The sequence below is a fragment of the Typopeltis vanoorti genome, chromosome 17, assembly GCF_054136105.1.
Source record: "Typopeltis vanoorti isolate ZY-2024b chromosome 17, IOZ_Tvanoo_1.0, whole genome shotgun sequence".
Taxonomy (NCBI): Eukaryota; Metazoa; Arthropoda; class Arachnida; order Uropygi; family Thelyphonidae; genus Typopeltis; species Typopeltis vanoorti.
The window spans coordinates 36942882-36966284 of NC_143565.1; the positions used below are offsets into that span (position 1 = coordinate 36942882).

A 23403-nucleotide genomic window follows, 5' to 3' on the forward strand; every position below is an offset into this window, starting at 1 on the left:
TAAAAAATCTAGCATCCACCCAAGCCAAAGTTCTACAACTTAAATTAGAGCTAACCGACTACGTTATTCCAGAAATTTGGGAGATTTTAGACAGGATCACAGATGACTCGGCCAAGCACTCATTACTGAAAAACAAAGAAAACTTAGTAATGAAATTTCAAGCCATACAACAACAGAAAAGCACAAGACCATCAAGACGCCATAACGAAAGGAACAGCCAATCACAAACTGACATCATAAGGAGCAGCCAATCGCCCACAAACAAAGTTAGTAGCAACCACCCACCATCGGACCACTGCTTGGTTATCAACCAATCAAACCACAATCTCACCCAAGGTGAACTCTCGCTGCTAAAGAAAGGTTTGAACTACGCCATTGCTCCGAGGTCATTGAACAAACTTGATAATATGTATCATATCGAGAGAGGTTTAAGATCCCTCCCCACCATTTTGGCTGATAAAATACGAATGGAAACATCGTGTATACTAAATTCAAACAAAAAACTAAGCACCAACTTAAACAAAAATGAAAATCTAGCCCTTAAATCCTTAAAAAATAACCAAGACATTATCACAAAAGCAGATAAAGGCAATGCCACTGTCCTTTTAGACCGTACAACATACAATGAAAAAATGAACCATTTAATATAGGACCACAACACCTACCAAATGGTAAACTACAACCCCACAAAACGTAACAGAAAGAAAACAACTGAATTAATCAAATCTGTCCACACATGGCCCGAAGAAACAACAAAAAAATTAATACTACCTCATCATGCTCGTGTGCCCAGAATTTATGGCCTGCCAAAAATACACAAACCAGGCAGACCTCTACGTCCAATTGTTGAAGGAATTGACAGCCCAAATTATCACTTAGCCAAAAAATTAGCAGCCACACTCAAGGAATTGGTAGGTCAGTCCTCTTCCTACATAAAAAATACACAACATTTCATTAATAAAATGAAAAACATTACACTCAATGACCAAGATTTATTAGTCAGCTTTGACATAACTTCCCTTTTCACCAATGTCCCAATCAATGATACTATCTTGCTACTACAGAACATATTTCCACACGACATCACAGCCCTCTTTGCCCACGTACTCCGCTCCGGATATTTCGTGTGGCAAAACAATTTTTACCTTCAAAAAGAAGGTACAGCCATGGGCTCACCACTTTCTCCCCCAACAGCTAACTTTTATATGGAAGACTTTGAGCAACATGCTCTAGAGACAGCATGTCTAAAGTCCAAAATTTGGCTCAGATACGTTGACGATATTTTTGCCATTTGGCCCCACGGCCGCAAAGCTCTAAATACATTCATTAGCCACCTAAACAAACAACACAAACGTATCCAATTCACTACTGAAATGGAAAAAAACAACTCTCTTCCTTTCCTAGACAGACTTGTCACATGTTTTCCCTCTGGTTGTCTCTCCTCCTCAGTTTACCGCAAACCCACACAGAGGCCAATACATACACAAAAATTCTTGCCACCACCCAACACAAAAACTAGGTGTCATTAGCCCTTAAACACAGAGCTCTAACTATTTGTTCTAATGAACAGGCTGTAAACCAGGAATACAAGATCATCAACCAAACATTTATAAAAAATGGATACAGTAAAAAAACTTCACAAGATCCTCCATAAAGATACCATAAAGTAAGAACAAAAAAGATTTCAAGAATGCTATTGCCATTCCTTATGTTAGAGGCATTTCTGAAAAAAATAGACAGAACACTACGTAAATACAACATTAAAACCACCTTTAAACTCCAAAATAAGTTAAGACACCTACTCAGTTCTTCTAAAGATCCTCTTACACACTTAACCCATCCAGGGGTATACAAAATACAATGCACATGTAACATACCATACATAGGGGAAACAGGGCGAACTATCCCAATCAGACAAGACGAACACAAACGACACATTAAATACTTCCATTTTGGAAAAACCGGCCTTTCTAGCCACGCACTCTAAACATACCACAGAATTGATTGGAAAAATACCAAGTCCCTACACCGCACCAAAACCTGGTTTGAGAGAAAATTTAAAGAGTCATGTGAAATGCTCAAACACAACCCAAATTTCAACAAAAATGATGGCCTAACCAAAGAATGTGGAGGACCCATCCTGTATAACAACCTAAACTAGCCATAGAAAAATCCCACTACAAGAAGACAACCTGGTGAAGTGTTTGTAACATTCAACAGCAACTGAAAGAAATCATATTATAACAATCAGAACTATCCAGAAGAATATTAATACATGAGGACTTTAGCACTTTATTGTAGTTGTATTTATTTTTTTTTTATTTAATTTTTTTATTTTTTTATTTTATTATTATTTTTATTTTTTTATCACTAGAGGTCAGGCTAGGGAAAAGGATTGATTAACTACGTAGATTTAGTTTACCGGTACAGGGCATGAGCATGTAACTTGGTTCCTTATACACTTGTATTCTTCCGATGATGACCTCGATACAGGGGTCTAAACGTCAAGTTTTATTTTAATAGTAATTAATAAAATAATCTGTTCAACATGTGTTTTTGTGTCCCTAAATTTACAAATAATCCCCTTCATGACTTAGAGACCACTCTGCATATATCAACAAAATAGCTATAATGCTGCTTGACATCTGATATGTCAATATTTCATTATCGTAAGAAGCATATCAAAGGTTTATGGCAATAAAACAATGTTTTGAATCATTCTATGCTATTAGACTCAGCAACATAACAGCCAAAGAAAATTTTGTCAATAATTTGCAAGAACATTTAAATCATGATACCTTTATTAGGAATGTATGTAAGGATTCTAGATTTCAACCCCGAAATTAACAACCTATGAAACATGTTATAAAAGCCACAAGCCTACAACTTTCATTAGTAATGGAACTATGGGGGGGCGTCTGAAAAGTTTTGATAAACACAGAAAAAAAAATGATATTAAAGCAACCGATATAACAGAAAGAACATATGAGGATATACGAATATAAGAACATAAGTTATCTTCATAACATTGCTACTAGTATGTTCTTTCTGTGGTTATATAGTTGCTTCGATATAATTTCTGTTCTAGGTGTTTATCAGAACTTTCCAGACACCCTCCGCTCATATAATCATTAATAACAAAAATAAATAACTTCAAATTACTCTAGATACCTTTTGAACAGCAAAACAATGTCATATTGCAAGCTGTTGTGAAGGCATGTAGAGATAAACAATATTAAGACAGCATCCTTAACTTTCTGGAGAACAGCATAATGTATGTAAGAATAGTTTTTATTTAAATTCATTATTCCAGTTCACTGCAGAATATTCGATATTAAAGCCCTATCTGGGAAAAAAAACTTTTTTTAATCTTATTAATAGATAACTTTTCATAACTTATTTTAACAGTATTACAACACCAAACTAAATTATAAAAAGAGATGTTTATTAATTGGCTTATATTTCACTGGATTTCAAACCAGCATCTTCAGAGCACATTACCTGTCACAGTTAACATGTAATGTGCTCTCATTGCTGAAATGAGTAAGCGAAAAGCAATTCGAATTGTAACAGACAAAAAGATCCAAAGTCCTAATTTGGCACCCTCTAATGTTGTAAAAAAGAAATATTAGAGCCATATAGGAGTTGATCTTAAGATAGTCTCCCATATTAATGCAACCATACTTTTTCAAGTTAGGAGAATGCTTCATAGCCATGGCTGACTCTAAAAATCTTTCTGACCTATCACAACTTCTATAAAGCACATTTGTTTTCTTCCATCTAATCCTGTGTGACGGGGGTGTCCAAAGCATGGCCTACCAGTCCAGACTTGCCATAATAATTTTCATCACAATCAGTGGCTCTAACAGGCATCCATGACCTTCCAAGTATCCTAAGATTTCATAACAATAACTCAAGGTGGTTAGCCCTATGCCTATAAGTATTGTTGTCTTTAAATTGCTTGTGTTCTACTTGCCAGTTTGCCTGTTCTGAGGGATGAAAAATCCTCTACTTCTGTAGAGACTGGTGAACTCACCTCCAGTTGAAAATCCCCGATAAAGGTTCTTCGTGTCCTAGACAGAATTCAAATCCAGGTCTTTCAAATCAAAGGGTTTCATCAACACTGACTGAGCTACTGAAGCTCTATAATATTTCTATGTTTTCCAAGGCAGATATTAATAGATCTTCCTTTCTGTCTGCAGTAGGTCAAGTAGGAGTCATATGGAACTGCACTTGCTCCAGGATATACGCCAGGGGATGGAGTTTATCTTTAGGAGAATACATCAGAGTTGCTAATTAACATGTTGTTTGAATGTGGTGTGAAGGTTATAAAATATTTTGGCTATCTTTTCAGATGTACCACTGGCATAGCGAACAGGAATAGTGGTGTTTTGTACTTGTGTGTTTGGGGGGGGAGGAAAGAGGGCCACATAGTATTTTATCTATTCTGAATGAGCTGTAGTTATTGGCCATTGATATCTTTGAACTATTCAAATTTACTATGTATGTAGGTTACTTTATATGGCAAAGAAAAATCTACAGACTAATGGTACTACTAGGGCTTCCCCACCACCTCTTAGCTACCTTTTATATGGAACACTTTGAAAACAAAATACTTACGAAAGCTACATACAAGCCCTTAATGTAGTTATGCTTTATTGATGATATGTTTGCTATTTGGCAACATGGACAAGACACCTTAGATTCTTTTGTTACCTATCTAAACAACCAACACCCCAAAATTCACTTCACTTCACAGGAGAAAAAGAATCTAATAACTGCCTTTTCTTGACACATTAGTCATTCAGCTTTCAGATGGTTCACTATCTTTTTCCATTTAGAAAACACACACACACACACACACACACACACACACACACACACACACACACACACACACACACACACACACACACACACACACACACACAGGAAGATATCTACATAAACAATCACATCATCATCATCCAAGTATGGTATTCTTAAAGCAATATGGTATTCTTAAAACACTTACACACAATGTTAGGGCTATTTGTTCTATGATGCAGCTCTTTTCAACAAACTTAAATATCTTCACCATACTTTCCTGGCCAATGACCACAACTCATACAAAATAGAAAAAATACTATATGTCACTCTTACTTTCCCCCTCCTGAAACAAGCAAGAACAAAACACCACTATTCCTATTCCCTATGTCTTAGGTACATCTGAAAAGACAGCCAAAGTACAAATAAAATATAACCTGTGCACTGCATTCAAACCACATGTTAAAATATTATTATACGATATCTTCATGAAGTCTGGAGACTCATTGTGGAAGACACTAATTATTACTACTCACAGATACAAAACCTATCATATCTCACCTTAAACTCATTCACTGTAAGGGAACTCAACTAATTCTGGAAATCCATTCCACCCATTCACCACTCTCTATGCATAAAATCTAGTCTGCACACCTCTATTAACCACACTCTTCGACAACTTCCATGACCTGACTATTTCTCATATATTGAAAAATTGCCTTTGCATCAATTTTATAAAATCCCTTTAATATATTAAAAGTTGTTATCATGTTCTCTCTTTTCTGCTTATCAATTAAACTTTGTAACCTGCAAACTTTCAACCTATCCTCATATGAAGCATTCCACAGACCCATCATCAGTTTAGTCACTTGTCTCTGAATCTTCTCCATCACATTCTGATTCTGAAGAAACACAGGAGACCAACTCTGTGCACAGTATTAAAGATGTAGCCAAATCATAGCCTTATAAAGAGGGATAACAGCTTTTCTATCTTTAATTTGTGTTAACGTGTTTTTCAACATCCAAGTAATCTTATGAGTTATTTTACCAACTTTTGCAATATGTCCTTTGAATTTCAACTCTATATCGATCATTATCCCCAAGTCCCTAGCCACATTAGTTTCCTGCAATCCAGTACCATCAATATGATACACTGTATGCAACCTTTTCACAACCCAAAGTATGACAGTAGTCTGAAAATTTCTTGGCCTCAAACACAGATGGCAACACTATCGGCAAGATTTTTTTTTTTCTAAGTTGGTACATCTGTCATAAGCATCTGTGTGAAATTGCAAGTCATTCAAGTAGTTGTTTTATACAGCTGTCTGAAGCAAAAGTGTTGTCTATATCCCTTGAAATGGATAAAATTGAGTATCATACAGTTATAAAATTCTTTGTAAAAGAAGGCCAAAAGAAATTCAAAGTTCATAAAAGTTTCTGGGCATTCTTCTCCTTCATTGTTGACAATTAAGAAATGGCTGCCAAGTTTAAACGTGGCTATACCAGCCTTGAAGATGATCCATGTGAAGGACGCCCAAAAAGTGCAACAACACCAGAAATCAATTATGAATTGCACGATATGGTATTGGATGACCGACGAGTTAAAGTGCGTGAAATTACTGAGACTATAGGCATTTCAAAAGAATGTGTAGGATATATTTCGCATGAAAAATTGCATATGAAAAGCTCTGAGCAAGATGGGTGTCATGCTTGCTCACAGCAGATCAAAAACACAATCCCATGAAAATCTCTGAACAGTGCTTGGACCATTTTAACAAAAATAAAACTGATTTTGTGTGTCTATTTATTACTATGGATGAGACTTGGATTCACCATTACACATCAAAATCCAAACAGCGGCCAAAACAGTGGACAGAAGCTGGTTATTTGGCGCTAAAGTAGACAAAGTCGGTTCCATCAGCAGGAAAGGTCATGGCATTGTGTTTTGGGATGCTATTTGTTTATTAATTATCTTGAAAAGGGTAAAACAATAACCGGTGAATATTATTTCAATCTTTTAACCAGACTAGACAAAAAAAATTCGTGAGAAAAGACCCGGTTTGCAGAAGAAAAAATTCATCTTTCATCAGGACAATGCACCTGCCCACAAAGATGTTTTGGCAATGGGAAAATTAAGGGATGTGTACTATGAATTGGTGGAACATCCACTGTATTCCCCAGATTTGACTCCCTCTGACTTCTATCTCTTCACAAAACTAAAACTCTCCCTCGCTGGTCAGCATTTTTCTTCGAATCAAGAGGTGATTGCAGCTGTAGAGGGGTATTTTGCAGATCTTACTGAGAACCACTACAGGGACGGGATAATGGCCCTGGAGCATCGCTGGAATAAATATATTAGTCTTAAGGGAAGATTATATTGAAAAACAAAAATAATTTTGAAATTATAAATTCATTTTTTTTTAATTGTTAAGGTTGAGGACTTTTCAGACCACCCTAGTACATAACCTTACATTTTGCAATATTAGATTGGTAATCATTACCCTTTGCCCACAATGCCAATTTATTTAAATTATCCTGCAGGATATCTACATCACCTTTATCAACTAATGTCCTCCCCGGTTTTGCTTCATCAGCAAACAAGTGAATATATATATTCTTAAATCATTTCCTATATCACAGATATACAAATTGAACAGTAGTGGCCTAGTAAAGAACCCTAAGGTACTCCAATAGTCACTCTCGCACTCCTAGATTCCACTCCATGATATACTACTCTCTGGTGTCTGTCAGTCAGCCACCCCTATCGATGCTATTAGGTGCATATCTATTCCCGTTTGCTCCAACTTTTGTAAAGGTTTTCCATGTGGTATTCTGTCAAATGCTTCTTTTCTTTATCCAATTTTGCTGTTAATTTATTATAAGTGTATATAAATTACTAAGACAGGTCCTACCCTTTACAAAGCCATGCTGTCCACCATATAGTATTGCATCGCTATACTTGCATTGTTGGATTTTACCTTTAACCAACTTTTCCAATACTTTAAAAACCGCTCCTGATATATTATTGGTGTGTAGTGGTCCTAGTAAAGAACCCTGAGGGTACTCCAATAGTCACTGTTCATCTACCTCAATTTTGATATGCATCTCTCACATTAGTAACTGAAAAATCAACACCTGGATGATACACCTTTACAAAATGATCACTCAGCAACTCAACTATTTCTTTTGCCTCTGTCATCTTCCCACCATCAGCACTGAGTCATCCTCCATAGCTATTTTCCCTCTTACTTGCTACATAATGTAAAAAACTCTTTTGGGTTTCATTTGGCCTGCTTGGTTAATTTTCTCTCAATCTAATTTGGCCTTTCTTAACTAGTCACCCTTCTTGTGTGCACTCTGTACTTTTCACGAGTATGCTGATCACCTCTTCCTTTATATTTTCTCTTTTTTCAGCTCTTGCTTTATATCTCTATTCATCCACTTAATCTCCACTTAGTTTATTATCTTGATCTTGGGTATGTGGTCTGATACTGCTTCTCTCAAACAACCTCTGAATGATTCCTGTGCATTACTGACATTCATTCCTTGCAGCTTCTCATGCAATGGCACTGATCTAGGATACCTCCTAAGTCTGTCATAATTACCAGCTATTTATGGTTTAACATAAACCTTTTATTGATAGCAATTTTGGCAACTTCCCAGAACAAGAATGCATGGTCGAGAGAATTTTCTTAGTTATGAATATACCTAAATAAACTAAATATGAGGCAAATCTTCTTGAATAGCAAGCAGTCTCAAGTAGAGTGATGTGGGCAAATATAAGAATGGGGAACTGGACATTGAGACTTATTTGTGCCTATAGTCCCACAGAAAGCTCTACTAAGGTAGAAGTGGAGGTATTCTTTCAGGCTTTAGAGAAAGCAACTGACACAATGAAAAAGGAAAAGCTGGTCCTTGGGGATCTAAATAGCAGAGTAGGAAATGATTGTCAGACATACAAAAATATTTTGAGAAAATTTGGAGAAAAGAACAAAGTTAATAATAATGTAAATACTTGTTGGATTTCCACTCAGGACATGGAATAGTTATTACTAACCCAATGTTCCAACATAAAAATGTGCACAAATTCACATGAAGAGAAGAGACAATGAATAAGAAAAGTCTCATTGACTATGTCATTGTTGATAGTGATGTTTTTCCACTGGTGCATGACACAAGAAGTGTACAGAAAATTTGAAATTGGAAGTGATCACCATTTAGTCTTGAGCAGGATAAAATTGAATTTCATATTGAAAAGAAGAACATGTAAGAAAGTTTTAAAGAGAATAAAAGTTGAGCAGCTCTCAGATGTGAACTGTAAACTAAAATACACAAATATCATTCATGAATAAATTAAAGAGGTTGAGAACAGGAACCAAACCTTGGAGATTCAGTGGCAAGCTCTGAAGAAAACAATGATTGATTCAGCCAGAGAAGCATGTGGTGAAATTGTCTGCAAGGATAGAAAAATCAGAACTCCACGGTGGACACAGTAAGTTAAAGAGGCAGTGAAGGAAAAGAAGAAAGCATATCAAAAGTTCCTAGCAAATAAGTCAGATTGTGCTCTTAGAAAATACAGAGACAAATGTAAGAAAGCTAAACACTGTGTAAAACTAGCTAAACAAAAGTCATGGAAGACTTTGATAAGAATGTAGAAAATAAATATCAAGAAGGTGACAAGTTATTCTGGAGGTTGTTGAAGAAGCTCAGAAATGGAGGAAAGAATGCTTTAAAAAGAATTAAAGATGATAAAGGTGACATGAAAACAGGAGAAAAAGATATCCTTGATGTATAGAGTAATTACTTCAAAAAAACTGCTAAATGAAACAAGCAGTGATGACAGCACAGCGGTAAAACACACTGACCAGGCATGTAGTCAGGAATACATATTCATACTTAGTAGAAAAGCCATCAAAAGCCTGAAATGTGGAAAGGCAGCAGGAGTAGATGATATCTGACCAAAAATGCTCAAGTATGAAGGTATAAAAGTCTTGCAGTGGCTGCTCTGTATAGTTCCAAAGGCGTGGACAGAGGGACGAATTCCAGATAATCGAAGTAGATCTCTCATAATAACCATATATAAAAAGGGGAAATAAAACTGAATGCGAGAATTACAGAGGTATTTCCCTACTGAGTGTTCCTGGCAAGATCTATGCAAGTATACTTGAGAAACGGTTGAGAAGAATTGTGGAAGAAAAGCTTGGTGAAGAACAAGCTGGATTCAGGCCAAACAGAGATTGTCAGGATCAGATTTTCAACAAATAGTTGAGAAATCATGGGAATATAATAAAGATCTATATTTAAGTTTTGTCGAAAGGCATATGACAAGGTGCCAAGAGAGAAGCTATTCAATACACTACAGACACTAAGTGTTTATTTGAAATGTAAATCAGCAGTCAGAAATGAAGGAAGTACAGGAAGATGGCTTAATGTTAAATCTGGTGTCAGGCAAGAATGTACATTATCCCCTCTGTTATTCATTATCTATATGGATCACATTATGATCAAGGAAAGATCACATTAAGGAAAGTGGTATTAAACCTGATATCAAAATTGAGGGTGTTAATCTCAGCTCTTTGCTTTATGCAGATTATGTTATACTTCTAAATAAATCTGCTACACGTCTGGAAGATTCCCTGACTAAATTGAATAACTGTTGTAATAGATATGGTATGAAGGTCAGCATTAAAAAGACAAAGATAATGAAAATGGGCAAAAACATTGAAAATATCAATGGCATTGTGAATAGAGAACTTATAGAACAAGTAAAACATTTCAGCTACTTAGGCGCGATTTTTAGTGAAGATGGTAAGTTAAATATGGAAATAGACAACAGAATCAACAAAGCTGGTATGGTAGGAAGTCAATTGAATAAATTTATATGAAATAAGAGAGAAATTAGTCAAAACACTAAATTAGTTATATACAAGACAGTCTTTAAACCAATTTTAACTTATGGATCTGAGAGCTGGGTTAGAAGTAGAACACTTGACCAAAGACTAGAGACTGCAGATATGAGAGTCCTGAGAAAGATTAGGGGCATGAACAGATGGCATCAATGGCAATATCATATTAAAAATGATGATATTAGGAAAGAACTTGCCACTGTCACCATCCAGGAATGCATTAACAGAGCTAATCTCAGGTGGTATGGTCACTTAAGCAGAATGGGAGAGAAAAGATTAGCAAAACAAGCATTCCCTGCCAGGTTGGCAGGAAAATGACCCAGAGGAAGACCAAGATATAGGTCGTTTGATACAGTAAAAAGTGCCTTAGAAGTCAGAAATATAAGACCTGATAATATTGGAGTCTTGATAGGTAACAGACTGATTTGGTGGAAAACTGTAGATAGCAAGTTAGTAATGATATAATTTTTCATGTAGTAATATCATATCCTGTACACCCCTAGAGGGTATCAGGAATTTGATGATGATGAATATACCTTCTGATGCTATTATCAGATTCAACACACTAAACTTGTTCCCTCTATCACATGCTGATTCATATAATTATCCATTAACAACTGGCACTACCATGAGTTGCCTTGGACTTGCAGGTGCAAACTTGACTTTCTTGTCTGTTTGCTTACTTGGGAAATAGGATTAAAACCAAGTTTATATAAAATTACTTGGTATCTTGAATACATGTATAAATACCACTTCCATCATGCCATGCCCACTTTCCTCCCTCCAATGTATGTTCCTGTAGTTAGTCTCCAATAATAATTTTCCGTTGCACTCAATAATACTAATCTGATGATACATGGCACATGACATCTACACCTTCCTATGGATCTCCTGATCTATAACAGGTGTTGTTGTTATGTTCCATTGAGTCGTTTTTGACTCCTGGTGATTCTATGAACATACTCTCCATTCAGATCTGTCCCTGGCCATATCCTTTCAGAATTTCCAGGTGCATTCCAGTTGCTTCTTTAATTCCATCCACCCATCTAATTCTTGGTCTTCCTCTTCTCCTACTTGCATCAACTTTAGCAAGCATCATCATCTTTTCCAGACTGTCATTTGCTCACATAATATGTCCAAAGTATGACAATTTTTGCTTGATGATCATAGTTCGGGGGAGCAATTTGGCTTTATTCTGTCTATCATTGATTTATTGGTTTGCTTTGCAGTCCATGGTATTCTTAGTAAGCATCTCCAAACCCATAATTCAAATGCATCTATCTTCCTCCTTTCACTCTTTCTCAGGGTCCAACTTTCACATCCATACAGTACCACAGGGAATACCATTACCTTTAGATCTTTTTGTCTGTTACAATTTGAATTGCTTTTCACTTACTCATTGTCGTATGTTAACTGTAACATGTAATGTGCTCTGAAGATGCTGGTTTGAAATCCAGTGAAATATAAGCCAGTTGATAAGCATATTTTTTTATATCCTTTCCTTTATACTTACAAGGTGATCAGAATACATTGTGAAAATTATGGAAACAACTACCATGTTGGAGTAAAACTTTAGTTTAATTTAAACCAAAATAAACAATGATAATAATAATAATAATAACAAGACTACTGTGATGTAAAGTTTTTTTCACCAGAGATCAGGCCAATAGTTATAATAGTTGGTCAGTAACTTTAGCATGCCATGCAGATTGTAGTGTAGCTTGTTTCTTTTTATATATGTGTATACTCCAGATGATGATCTTAATGTGAAGGGCGAAACGTTGAGTGTTTATTTTGGTTTATATTAAACTAAAGTTTAACTCCAACACAGTAGTTTCCATAAATTTCATAATGTATCTTTTTTTCATAATTTAGTTGGTTTGGTGTTGTAATACTGTTAAAGTTAGGATTTTTTTTTTTTCCCTAATAAAGATTTAAAACTAAATGAGCCACTCTAACTCATTCAGAAAACTGATATCCTTTGGTTGAGAGACAAGAAGTCAATGTAATGCAAAATAGACTACACTCAATCCTGTGTAGGATCCAAAGAACAAGGATTTTTAGCTGAGTAAGTTAGCCAAGCGCACACTAAGGTGGTCTGGGTTCTCATTACAAAAATTTGGGTTTATTTCATCCCCAAGACCTGACAAACCATCATGAGGAGAAATGCAGTTAATGGGCATAGCAGGTTATAGAGTTAGATGAAACCACTATCATGACATTGTTTTTATGAAGGTTTGAAATCCAAGTTACTTATTACAAGGTAAATGTTACTTCTATATACATCACCTGATATTCAAGTAATATAGAAGTAAATATTACCTGAATTTCAGGTAATATGTACGTCATAACAATAGATACAATAAAATATTGATACCTCCTGAAATAAACTACTGTATAGCAATATTAAATACATTACTGCTCACATGGTAAGCCTGTGCTATAGACGTTCATTGTAAGATAACCACCACACTTCGAGGTGGTATTCTTGTGACAAGTCATATCACACTTGCTGTCAGCAATCTTCGCTCCATCTGGTGGTTGATGTCTACCACAAAAACATTCTATACCATACTGAACTCCAGCATATTGGAAGCCTGACTGGAGGCAGAGATCAATACACCGACTAGGAGTGTTGCCTTCAAGTTTAGTAAAATACCCAGATAACATTCGCTTCTTTATTTTATCCAGATAACAACCAATATATAACCCAGGAGTTTTGCCTATTAAAAAAACCATAAGTAAACTACATGCAAACCAAAGATTAAAAAACAAAAATAATAAAATAAAATAAAGAAATTAAATTTTTAAGTATGGTGTTTCAACTCAACTCAAAAAAGTTTAGAAATAGTATATATCAGTCCTTTAAATTCTAAAAGTACGATTCTTTACTTCTAGCCTTCTCAGGTTACTTGTTCACCAAGCAACCTAGCTACAAGAGAATATCAAGATTATGAGAATAGTACATCTCACAAATTATGAAATAAAAATTTCATGAAATTTTCTATTTAATATGGTATTGAAAAATAATAACAACAAATAAGTAAATAAATAAACAAACAAGTAAATAAGTAAAAAAAATCAGGTAAAATCAACTGCATGGAAATCAAACAATCATGAAAAGTTTCTCTCTTTTAGGGTGTCCACATATGCTTTTAAAATTTTAATTTATACTTAGAATATTCAGAAGTCTCCATAGTTCAGTCAGTATAGACTAAGCTCTTTGGTCGGAAAGACCTGGGTTCAATTCCCATCAGTGACAGGAGGAAGACCAGAGACTTTATCTGGTCTCTTTCAATGAAAGGTAAGTCAGTCTGTCTCATATGGAGGTACAGGATTTTTTCACCCAGAAATTCAGGTTTTTTTCCCCCCCCCCCCCAGAACAGGCAGACTTGCCCCATGAACACATATATCTACAGACATAGGACACTCCTGGAATAGGATTGACTGACCTATTCAGTGAGATTTACGGTTTCAAATCGTAACAGGCAATTAGGCCTAATATAATGTAACAGGCAATTAGGCCTAATACGTAAAGGAAGAAGATATTCCTTCCCTCCTCTTTTTACCTTGCAGTGTCGAGGATTTTTTATTCACTTAACTGCTACCGTATTGAGGATAAGGTGGTTAGCCCTATGCCTGTAGATGCGTGTGTTCACGAGTCGGTTTGCCTCTTCTGGGGGATGAAAAACCCGAATTTCCGGGTTAAAAAAATCCTCTACTTCCATATGCGACAGCTAACTTACCTTTAGTTGAAAGAGACCAGATAATGGTTTCTCACGTCACTGATGGGAATCAAACCCAAGTCTTTCCAACAAAAGGGCTTAAAAGGAAGACTTAGAATATCCTTGCAACAAAAATGCATACCATTGGTATATAATATGCCACAGTTAATTTAAATTCCATTTTAAATCCATAAATCTTTCTATAAAAATATTATTATTAGATATGCAATCTTGTAGTTTTTTTTTGGGGGGGGGGGGGGGGGGAATAATTCTAGAAATGAAATCAGCTAGGAGGCATGGCAGTGCTTGACATGTTTGCAAGCACAGTCCAAGGATGAAACTATTTGCAAGGGAAACTAATGCCCTACCTTCAAACCATGGCCCAGGGTTCCTGGCATCCCTTTAATGGTACAGAAATGCAAAGAATCTCCTGGTGAAATGTAATGTATATCTATAAGAAAAACAATCAGAATTAGTGTAAAGAATTATCTAGAAAAGTTTCCTGAGAGCATAACTACCACTATTTGGATTATTGAAACTTGGAATACAAGAACATTGGAAACTGGAAAAAACTAATGAAATCTTATGAAACAAAAGCAAACAGAGTTTTGAAGACCATCACAAAGGGATGAAATTCAGCTAGTATTTTTAAGATTCAGTATGATAAATATGCTGCCAGTTGAATGAATCTCACAGAATGAGTCTGTCAATTCCATGGAGGATGTAATGGTAATAATAATAATGCAGCTAATATGGAGCACATAGTTGCTGCATGTGATACAGATAAGTCTTTTATTTTAGTGAATATTAGTAATTTTAGTAATTATTTTCGCTTCTATTTTCCGTACTTTAGACAGTAAAGTTGTGTATTTGTTTGTGGAATTTAAAATGCAATATCATTCGGAAAGCATTTTTCATGGCACTAATGCACATGAGAAAAATAGTGACCAAAGGATTCCTTGTTCACTTCGTGCAGCATGGGGGGATTTCGTATGATGTAGTGTGTGCTACGTACTTGTTACCAAGAGTAAATTGAATGGTTAATGGTATGAAAGTGAAAGTAGAGAGAGAGAGAGAGAGAGTCAAAAATATTTTGTGTGAGAGTGCAAGAAATGCAAACCTTGTAGAAAGAGGAAGAATGAAGCAATTAATATTAATAATGCTAGTTGCAAGGCAAGACAGTGAAAGTGTTATAACACTTCTGTATATATTCTGTACACGGAATGTCAAAGGAGTGGCTGAAGGTAATGTGGACAATGGGGTAACCGTAACGAGTGAAACAGCATGCTTACGTGGTGTCTTTCACAGGACAAAATGTGACCAATAGCAACTGACAAAATGATTGTCATGTGGTACATCAGGAAGGAGAATGAAAAAAAAAAAAAAAACAGTGAAGGAGAATAGTATGAAATTGTAAGACACTGGGAATAAGGCAAAGATATGGTATGGAGATTTGATGATAAGAGGTGTACTTAATGAGGAAGTGATGAAAGTATGTTACCCAGGTGCAAAGATCAATGATGTTAATGAAGTTGTTAGTCTGCAGAGAAGAGAAGTGAAAGAACAGATTGTTCTAGCTGGTATGAATAATTTGAAAAATGAAAAATATGCAATGAGAGAAGATATGAAAGTTGCTGATAGAAGCAAAAAAGAAGAGTGAGAAAGTAAGAATTGTGTCTGCTGCCTTGGTATGACAGAAGTGAATTGAAAAAAGAGCTATGATTTAAATGAGTCAATGAGAAGACTGTGTAGAAGGAATGGTGTGCAGTTCATAGATGTATGGAGTGAAGTTGATGAGCAAAAGGACTTGTATATGTCTGATGAACTGCATTTAAATCGTTTTGGAGTTAGATGTTTGGAGAGAGTGTTGTTCATTGAGAGGTAGGCAGTACAAACCTAGGGAATCTAGACATATTAGGAGAGGGGAAGCAGTCAAGTGTGGGATCAGCCACCCCTGAGACAAATGAGTGTGGACTGAAATGATTATGTAAACAAGTTTCAAATCCAAATGGTTTGGTAGTGAGATTACACAAGGATAACTGTGGATCCAAGGAGATGTTGAAATGCATATACACAAATGCCACAAGTATCACAAATAAAGAACAGCAGTTTTGGGAGCTGGTCAGCTTGACTAGGTTAAAAATTATAGGCATTAATGAGACTTGGTTGACAGAAAATGATATAGTAAGGGAATAGAATGGTAAGGATATTGCATTTTTCAGGAAGGATAGAGGGAGTAGGACAGGAGGTGAGGTATTGCTGATGATACATGAAAACTTCTACTAAAATTAAAGAGGATTTTAGGTATGGAGAGATGGTTCATTTGATGCTATCTGGTGCAAGATAGAGGCCAATGAGACAAAGCATGTTGCCAGTTCTGCCTATTGACCAAGAGGTCCACAGAAAGATGTGGATGCGATGAACAGCCAGATTAGCATAATGAGTACAGGCTGAGCAATTATTATGGGAGACTTCATCTATGTAGACATAGGTATAAAGAAGGAAATAGGCATGGCAACATGGAAGTGGAATTCATACATTTGCTAAGGGATAATTACCTATAACAGCATAATATAGAGGGAACAAGGGGTTTGAGAGTGCTGGATCTGGTAATAGAATCAGAAGATGTACCCATAACCAAGGTAGACACTCTGGCTCCAATCGAGAAGAGTGACCATGCAGTCTTGTTCTGGGAGGTTGCAAAATATGTAAAATTCTCTGTCAAGAAATGGTTTATGTTGAACCATAAATAGCTGGTAATTATGACAGACTTAGGAGGCATCTTAGAGTAGTGCCATTGCTTGAGAAGCTGCAAGGAATGAATGAATGTCAGTAAGGCATAGGAAGTGGTCAGCGATTGTTTGAGAGAAACAGTATCAGACTGCATATCCATAGTCAGGAGGATAAACCAGATAGCAATTATATATTTGGTTTAATCCTTTATCCAAGTGTAAGCAAACAAAGTTTGTGCCTGAAGTATTTTCAGGATTGGGGCAACTCATGGCAAAGGTGGTATAACTTCTCATCACTTGCCTTAGTATCCCATAATGCAAAGCACATCTCCTTGCAGACATGTATAATACTATGCATTAAGGGAAGGGTCACTACCCAGACTGGTTTCGACCTTCATTAAGGTCTCATCAGTAGGAGCCAGACCAAGAGGTGGTGATACTAAGATAGAAGTAATGGAGAAGTCATATTTCCATGTACAAGTTGCCAAAAGGTGTCACACCTTATTAATAAAATTCTCTGAATTAGAGATAGTTGATGGAAGTTTTTTTTCACTTGGCTATGCTATGCTTCTGGCAACTTTGGAAATCAGTAAACAGATGAAATAAGTAAAATGTTTGACTATACACAGTTCAGCTTCAAATTAACCATACTAACTTCTTGCCCTCCTTCATTCCATCTACCTCATTTCCCTGGACTACAATCTCCAGCTGTTCAATAAACATAATCAGTTTGTTTCTTCTTTATCTTTAACCATTTGCCCAAACACAGCACTCAGAGACTATAAGTTTTGTAACCTCTCATTTGAAAAGATGATATCAAAATCTGAAACACACAGGACATCCAACAAACTCGAAAACATAGTTTGAGAATTTGTACTAATGATAACTGCAACACTGAAGGTCTTTTGTTTTTCTGCTTTTATCTAAAGTGATGTATGTCTACTTTTGATGCTATAGTTTGATATTAAGAAAATGAGCCAATGGAAAAAAAATTACCCTTGGTTTGTATAAGTTACTATATATTAACTATTAATTAATATATCAATATAATATTAACTTTTTTCCTTACTATGTTATGCTTATTTTTTTCTAAACTGATTTTTTTTTTGATAGATAAAAAAGTATGGTAACTTCTTATCTCTTGGACAAAATGAACTTAAATCGTTTCCGTTGATATTTAATCCAATATTTTTTGAACTTATAGTTCCAAAAGTATTAATGAAAACTGGCTAGGTTGGTAGAGTGAATTTTATCTCCAATCAACAGCTACAGTTCAGATTACATTGTGTTATGGATGTATGCAAATATCTTTGGATGGAAGATGACCCTTACTTAATGCAAAAACTACTGAAATAGCTTACAAAAACGTTCTTTGATCTCTAGAGCAAGGTTTCCTGATGACCTAATACCTGAGGTACCAATATACTATTAGGTTTACAAAAGTTATGCTAGCTTTACCCATTTTGTAGGTGGAATTAACATAATGAATACAAAATAAAGGCATTTGTAAAACACACACACACACACACATATATAAAGAAACAGAACTAGCAAAAGAATTCGCAGCATATGAGATCTCTTTAAGTAACAAATACAAAATGTTATATCAGGCAATACTGGAATAGATGACCAGAAATGCTCAAATATGAAGGTATAAACGTTTTACAGTGGCTGCAATGAAGTAATTTAGACAGCCTAGTCAGAGAGTCGAATTCTGGATGATTGGAATAGAGCTCTCATAGTACCCCATCTATAAAAAGGGAAATAGCATACTCAAGCATACTTGAGGAAATGCTAAAAAAGACTGTCAAAGGGAAGCTTGGTGGAGAATGCAAATACTAGATTTTCACTTTAAGGTAAACAGCCGAGAAATTATTGGAATATAACAAGGATTTGTATTCTACATTTTCTAGATCTAATTATTAGATCTAGGAAATGTATATGACAAAGTGCCAAGAATAAAGCTATTCAAAACACTATGGTTATGTGGTGTAGATGGGATATTATATCAAACAACACTTACTCTTTATTTGAAGTCGGCAGTTAGAATTGAATGAGGAACAGAAAGATGGTCTAGTGTTAAATCAGGTGTTAGAAAAGGATACACATTCCCTCTGTTATTCATCATCTATATGTATCACATTATGAAGGAAAGTGGTATAAATCCTGATATCAAAATTGGAAATGTTAATCTCATATCTTTACTTTATATACAGATAATGTTATATTCCTACATAAATCCAGTAAAATTCTGCAGGATTCCCTGGCTACATTGAATAACTGTTTTAATAAAGTTGGTATGAAAATCAGTAATAAAAAGACAAAAAAAATGAAAATAGGTAGTAACATTAAAAATACAGTATGGCAGGGAAAAAAAAAATTGCTACAATGATATATGGTACGGAGTAAACAGATTTATTAACAAAGAAATATGTGTTTGCACATGATGATATGCACATCCACAATTATCAGTGGAATCCTGGTCAAATAAAGCATTAACAACGGTAGATTGCATGCTGAAAATGGGCATCTTGTCTTTCAAGACAGGTTTCGCGAGATAGAGAACCTTTGCATGTGCAAAGGTTCTCTATCATCTTGGAGATGAGGATTGGGACACCTGCTGGACACATTGTGTAATTTTATAACTTAAGTTCATCAAGGTCTAAAGGTGGGTCATGGTGGAAATACCCAGAAAAGGAATACCCATTCCTTCAACATATCCCAAACGAAGGCATCAAGCGATGCAAGATCAGGAGAATGTGAAGGATACGGGAATTCTCTGAACCTTGAAATGAGCCTCCGGGAAAGGTTCTAGAACTGCATGATATGTGGCAGGTTGCTCCATCCTATTGAAATAATCGTGCCTGAAATGTTTTTTGTACGACACATTCAGTGCAAATCCTGGGTGAACGGAACCAACACATTATCGATGTAGTATTTGCTATTCAAGGTCAGTTACACAACCCTCTTCAATGAAGTAGAGCCCGGTTATGCCATGGCCAGAAACCGCACACCATGCGGTGACCTTCTTGCTGTGAAGAGGTTTCTCTTGGACAAATTCAGGTCTTGAGAAATCAAGAAACCTGTAGATCTGTCTATTTACATGACTGCTTAGATGAAAATTTACTTCATCTGAGAACCAGACATTCGGGAGGAAGGACAGTAGAGCTCTCATAGACATCGGCCAGCACACATGCACAATATTCCTGCTGTGCAGCATAATCCATTGCAGTTAAACACTGATCCACCTGAGTGCTGTACAAAAAGGCACCCAGCTCCTTAAGGATTCTCTGTAGTAACCACCTCGGTATCCCAAGTTTTACCACTGTGCACTGTTGACTGCATTTCGGAGACTAACAATTGCTCCACACACGTCCATGATTCTCATTTGTGTTAACAGTTCGTGGTATCTCCAAATGCCCTTTGCATTGTGGCAGAAAGCACTCCTGGTATGTCGGATCCTCTCAATTAATGCTATGATGACACTACTGCTTGCAGCATGCTTACACAAGTGAGGAACAAACTGCTCGCAAACATGGGATTGTCATGGGATTGGACCAAATGATCCAACTCTACAATTAAATATGGAAACTGACAACAGAATTTATCAACACTGGTATGGTAGGAAGTCAACTGAATAAATTTATATAGAATAAGAGAAATTAGTCAAACACCAAACTTGCTGTATACAAGACAGTGTTCAAGCCAATTTTAGATTATGCATCTGAGAGGTGGATTAAAATAAAACAGTTAATCAAAGATTGGAGACCACATATATGAAATTTCTAAGAAAAATTAGGAGAGTGAACAGATTCCGTCAATGATGGTACCACATTAAAAATTAGGATATTAGGAAAGAACCTGTCATTATTAGCATTAAGGAATGTGTTAGCAGAGCTAATCTCAAGTGGTATGGTCACTTGAACAGAATAGCAAAAGAAAGTCTAGCAAACCAAGTGTTCTTTTCTAGGGTGGCAAGAAAATGACCCAGAGGAAGACCAAGATATAGGTGGATTGATATAGAAAGAAATGCCTTAGAAGAAAGAGAAACACATCTTCATTTTGGCAAAGTAAATTACATAGAAAAAGTGGATATTAAAAGATCCAACATTATTTAGGCTTTGAAATAATGTTGAATCTTTAATATCCACTTTTAATAATATTGAATTCTTGACAGATAACAGATTTATTTTGAGGAAACTTGTCAACTGGAAGTTGTAATGATATAACTTTCCATGTAGTACTATAATAATATCCTGTACACATCTTGAGAGTACATATCAGAAATCTGATGATATATATTATATAACATTAAAAGAACAAGGAAGTTAAGTTCAATACTAAGATATATTTAAATGTAATATGATTTTGCATGGAGAGAAATTCAAATTCACATGGAGAGCAGAGGCAAACAATAAGAAAAGTCTCACTGACTATGTTATTGTCGATAGTGATGTTTTCTCCCTGGTGCAGGACGCTAGAGTGTACAGAGGATTTGAAATTGGAACTGATCACCATTTAGTCTTGAGTAGAATAAAATTGAATTTCATATTGAAAAGAAGAACATGTAAGAAAGTTTTAAAGCAAATAAAAGTTGAGCAGCTCTCAGATATAAACTACAGACTAAAATACACAAATATTATTGAAGAAAAAATGAAAGAGTTTGAGAACGGGAACCAAACATTGCAGATTTAGTGGCAAGCCCTGAAGAGAACATTGATTGTTTCAGCCAGAGAGGCTTGTGGTGAGGTTGTCTGCAAGGATATAAAAATCAAAACTCCATGGTGAATAAAGGAAGTTAAAGAGGCAGTGAAAGAAAAGAAGAAAGCATATAGAAAGTTCTTAGCAAATAAGTCAGCTTGTGCTCTTAGAGAATAAAGAGACAAATGTAAGAAAGCTAAACACTGTGTAAAACTAGCTAAAAAAAAGTCACAAGAAGATTTTGGTAAGAACATAGAAAATAAATATCAAAAAGGTGGCAAGATATTCTGGAGGTTGTTGAAGAAGCTCAGAAATGGAGGAAAGAGTGCTGTAAAAGGAATTAGAGATGACAAAGGTGACATGAAAACTGGAGAAAAAGATATCCTTAAAGTATGGAGTAATTACTTTGAAAAATTGCTAAATGAAACAAATAATGACAATGGCAATAAACACTCAACAGGCATGCAATCAAGAATACATATCCATACTTGAAATAGAAAAAGCTATCAAAAGCCTGAAATGTGGAAAGGCAGCTGGAGTAGATGATATTTGACTAGAAATGCTCAAGTATTGAGATATAAAAGTCTTACAATGGCTGCACTGCATAGTTCAGAAGGCCGGGACAGAGGGACAAATTCCAGATGATTGGAGCAGAGTTCTCATAGTACTCATATATAAAAAGAGAAATAAAACTGAATATGAGAATTACAGAGGTATTTCTCTACCAGTGTTCCTAGTAAGTTTTATGTAAGTATACTTGAGAAACCGTTGAGAAGGCTTGTGTATTCCTGACATGTACCCCTTGAGGGTACATGTCAGGAATTTGATGATGATGAGATTTTGCTTAATCCAACATAGTTTCAACATTTTTTGAAGTAAGAAAGAAGTTATAACAAAAGTGGTGGCCATGAAGTTAATAAAAAAAAAGTAAAGATACAAAGTATTCTTCAGTGTAATATCACTGCATGAAAATAATGCCACAAATTCATTTATTGGTGTTTTTTTTACCATCAGCCTCCCCCCCCCCCCACCCACACATACACACAAGAAGTCACAAAAATCTATAACAGAATAGTGCCATGTGTGGACGGAGTTAGTGGGGAGAGGGGGAGAAGGAATGAATCAGTTAATGTATTTTTGGAGGAGTTGGAAATGGTATTGATTGAAGTAAGTGGTATGGGGGCAGGAAGCGTTTTCCAATGAGCACAAATAGAAGAATCAAAGAAGAGCATGATGTGGAGAGAATTTATAAGAAAATGACTGGAAGTTTATTAGAGAAACACAGGGATCATCTACTAAGCAGTTGTTCTCACCTGAATAACAAGCATTGTTAAGAAGGATTTTGGTGCACTACCTCAAATGGGAAAATCACATTCTAAGACAAAGCAGATTTGAGATTTATAAAGTGTTAAAAGTAGACTGCAAGTGAGAGATAATGTTTCAAACAAAAAAGCATACTAAGTTTTTTGGAAGCTGAGGAGGGTATGGATGTGATATGTTTGTGCTAGCATAGGTTAGATGTGAAAGTCATTA

The 23403-nt window shown here is 35.6% G+C and overlaps 1 protein-coding gene across 1 annotated transcript in view; it reads right to left on the minus strand.

The window, feature by feature from the left end:
- oxt (Xylosyltransferase oxt) overlaps positions 1-23403 on the minus strand; it is a 335397-nt gene that overhangs the window by 276030 nt on the left and 35964 nt on the right. The window contains exon 3 of the mRNA XM_090406721.1: positions 13139-13435. Within this exon, the coding sequence (XP_090262847.1) occupies positions 13139-13435 (297 nt within the window). The remainder of the gene's footprint in view (positions 1-13138; positions 13436-23403) is intronic.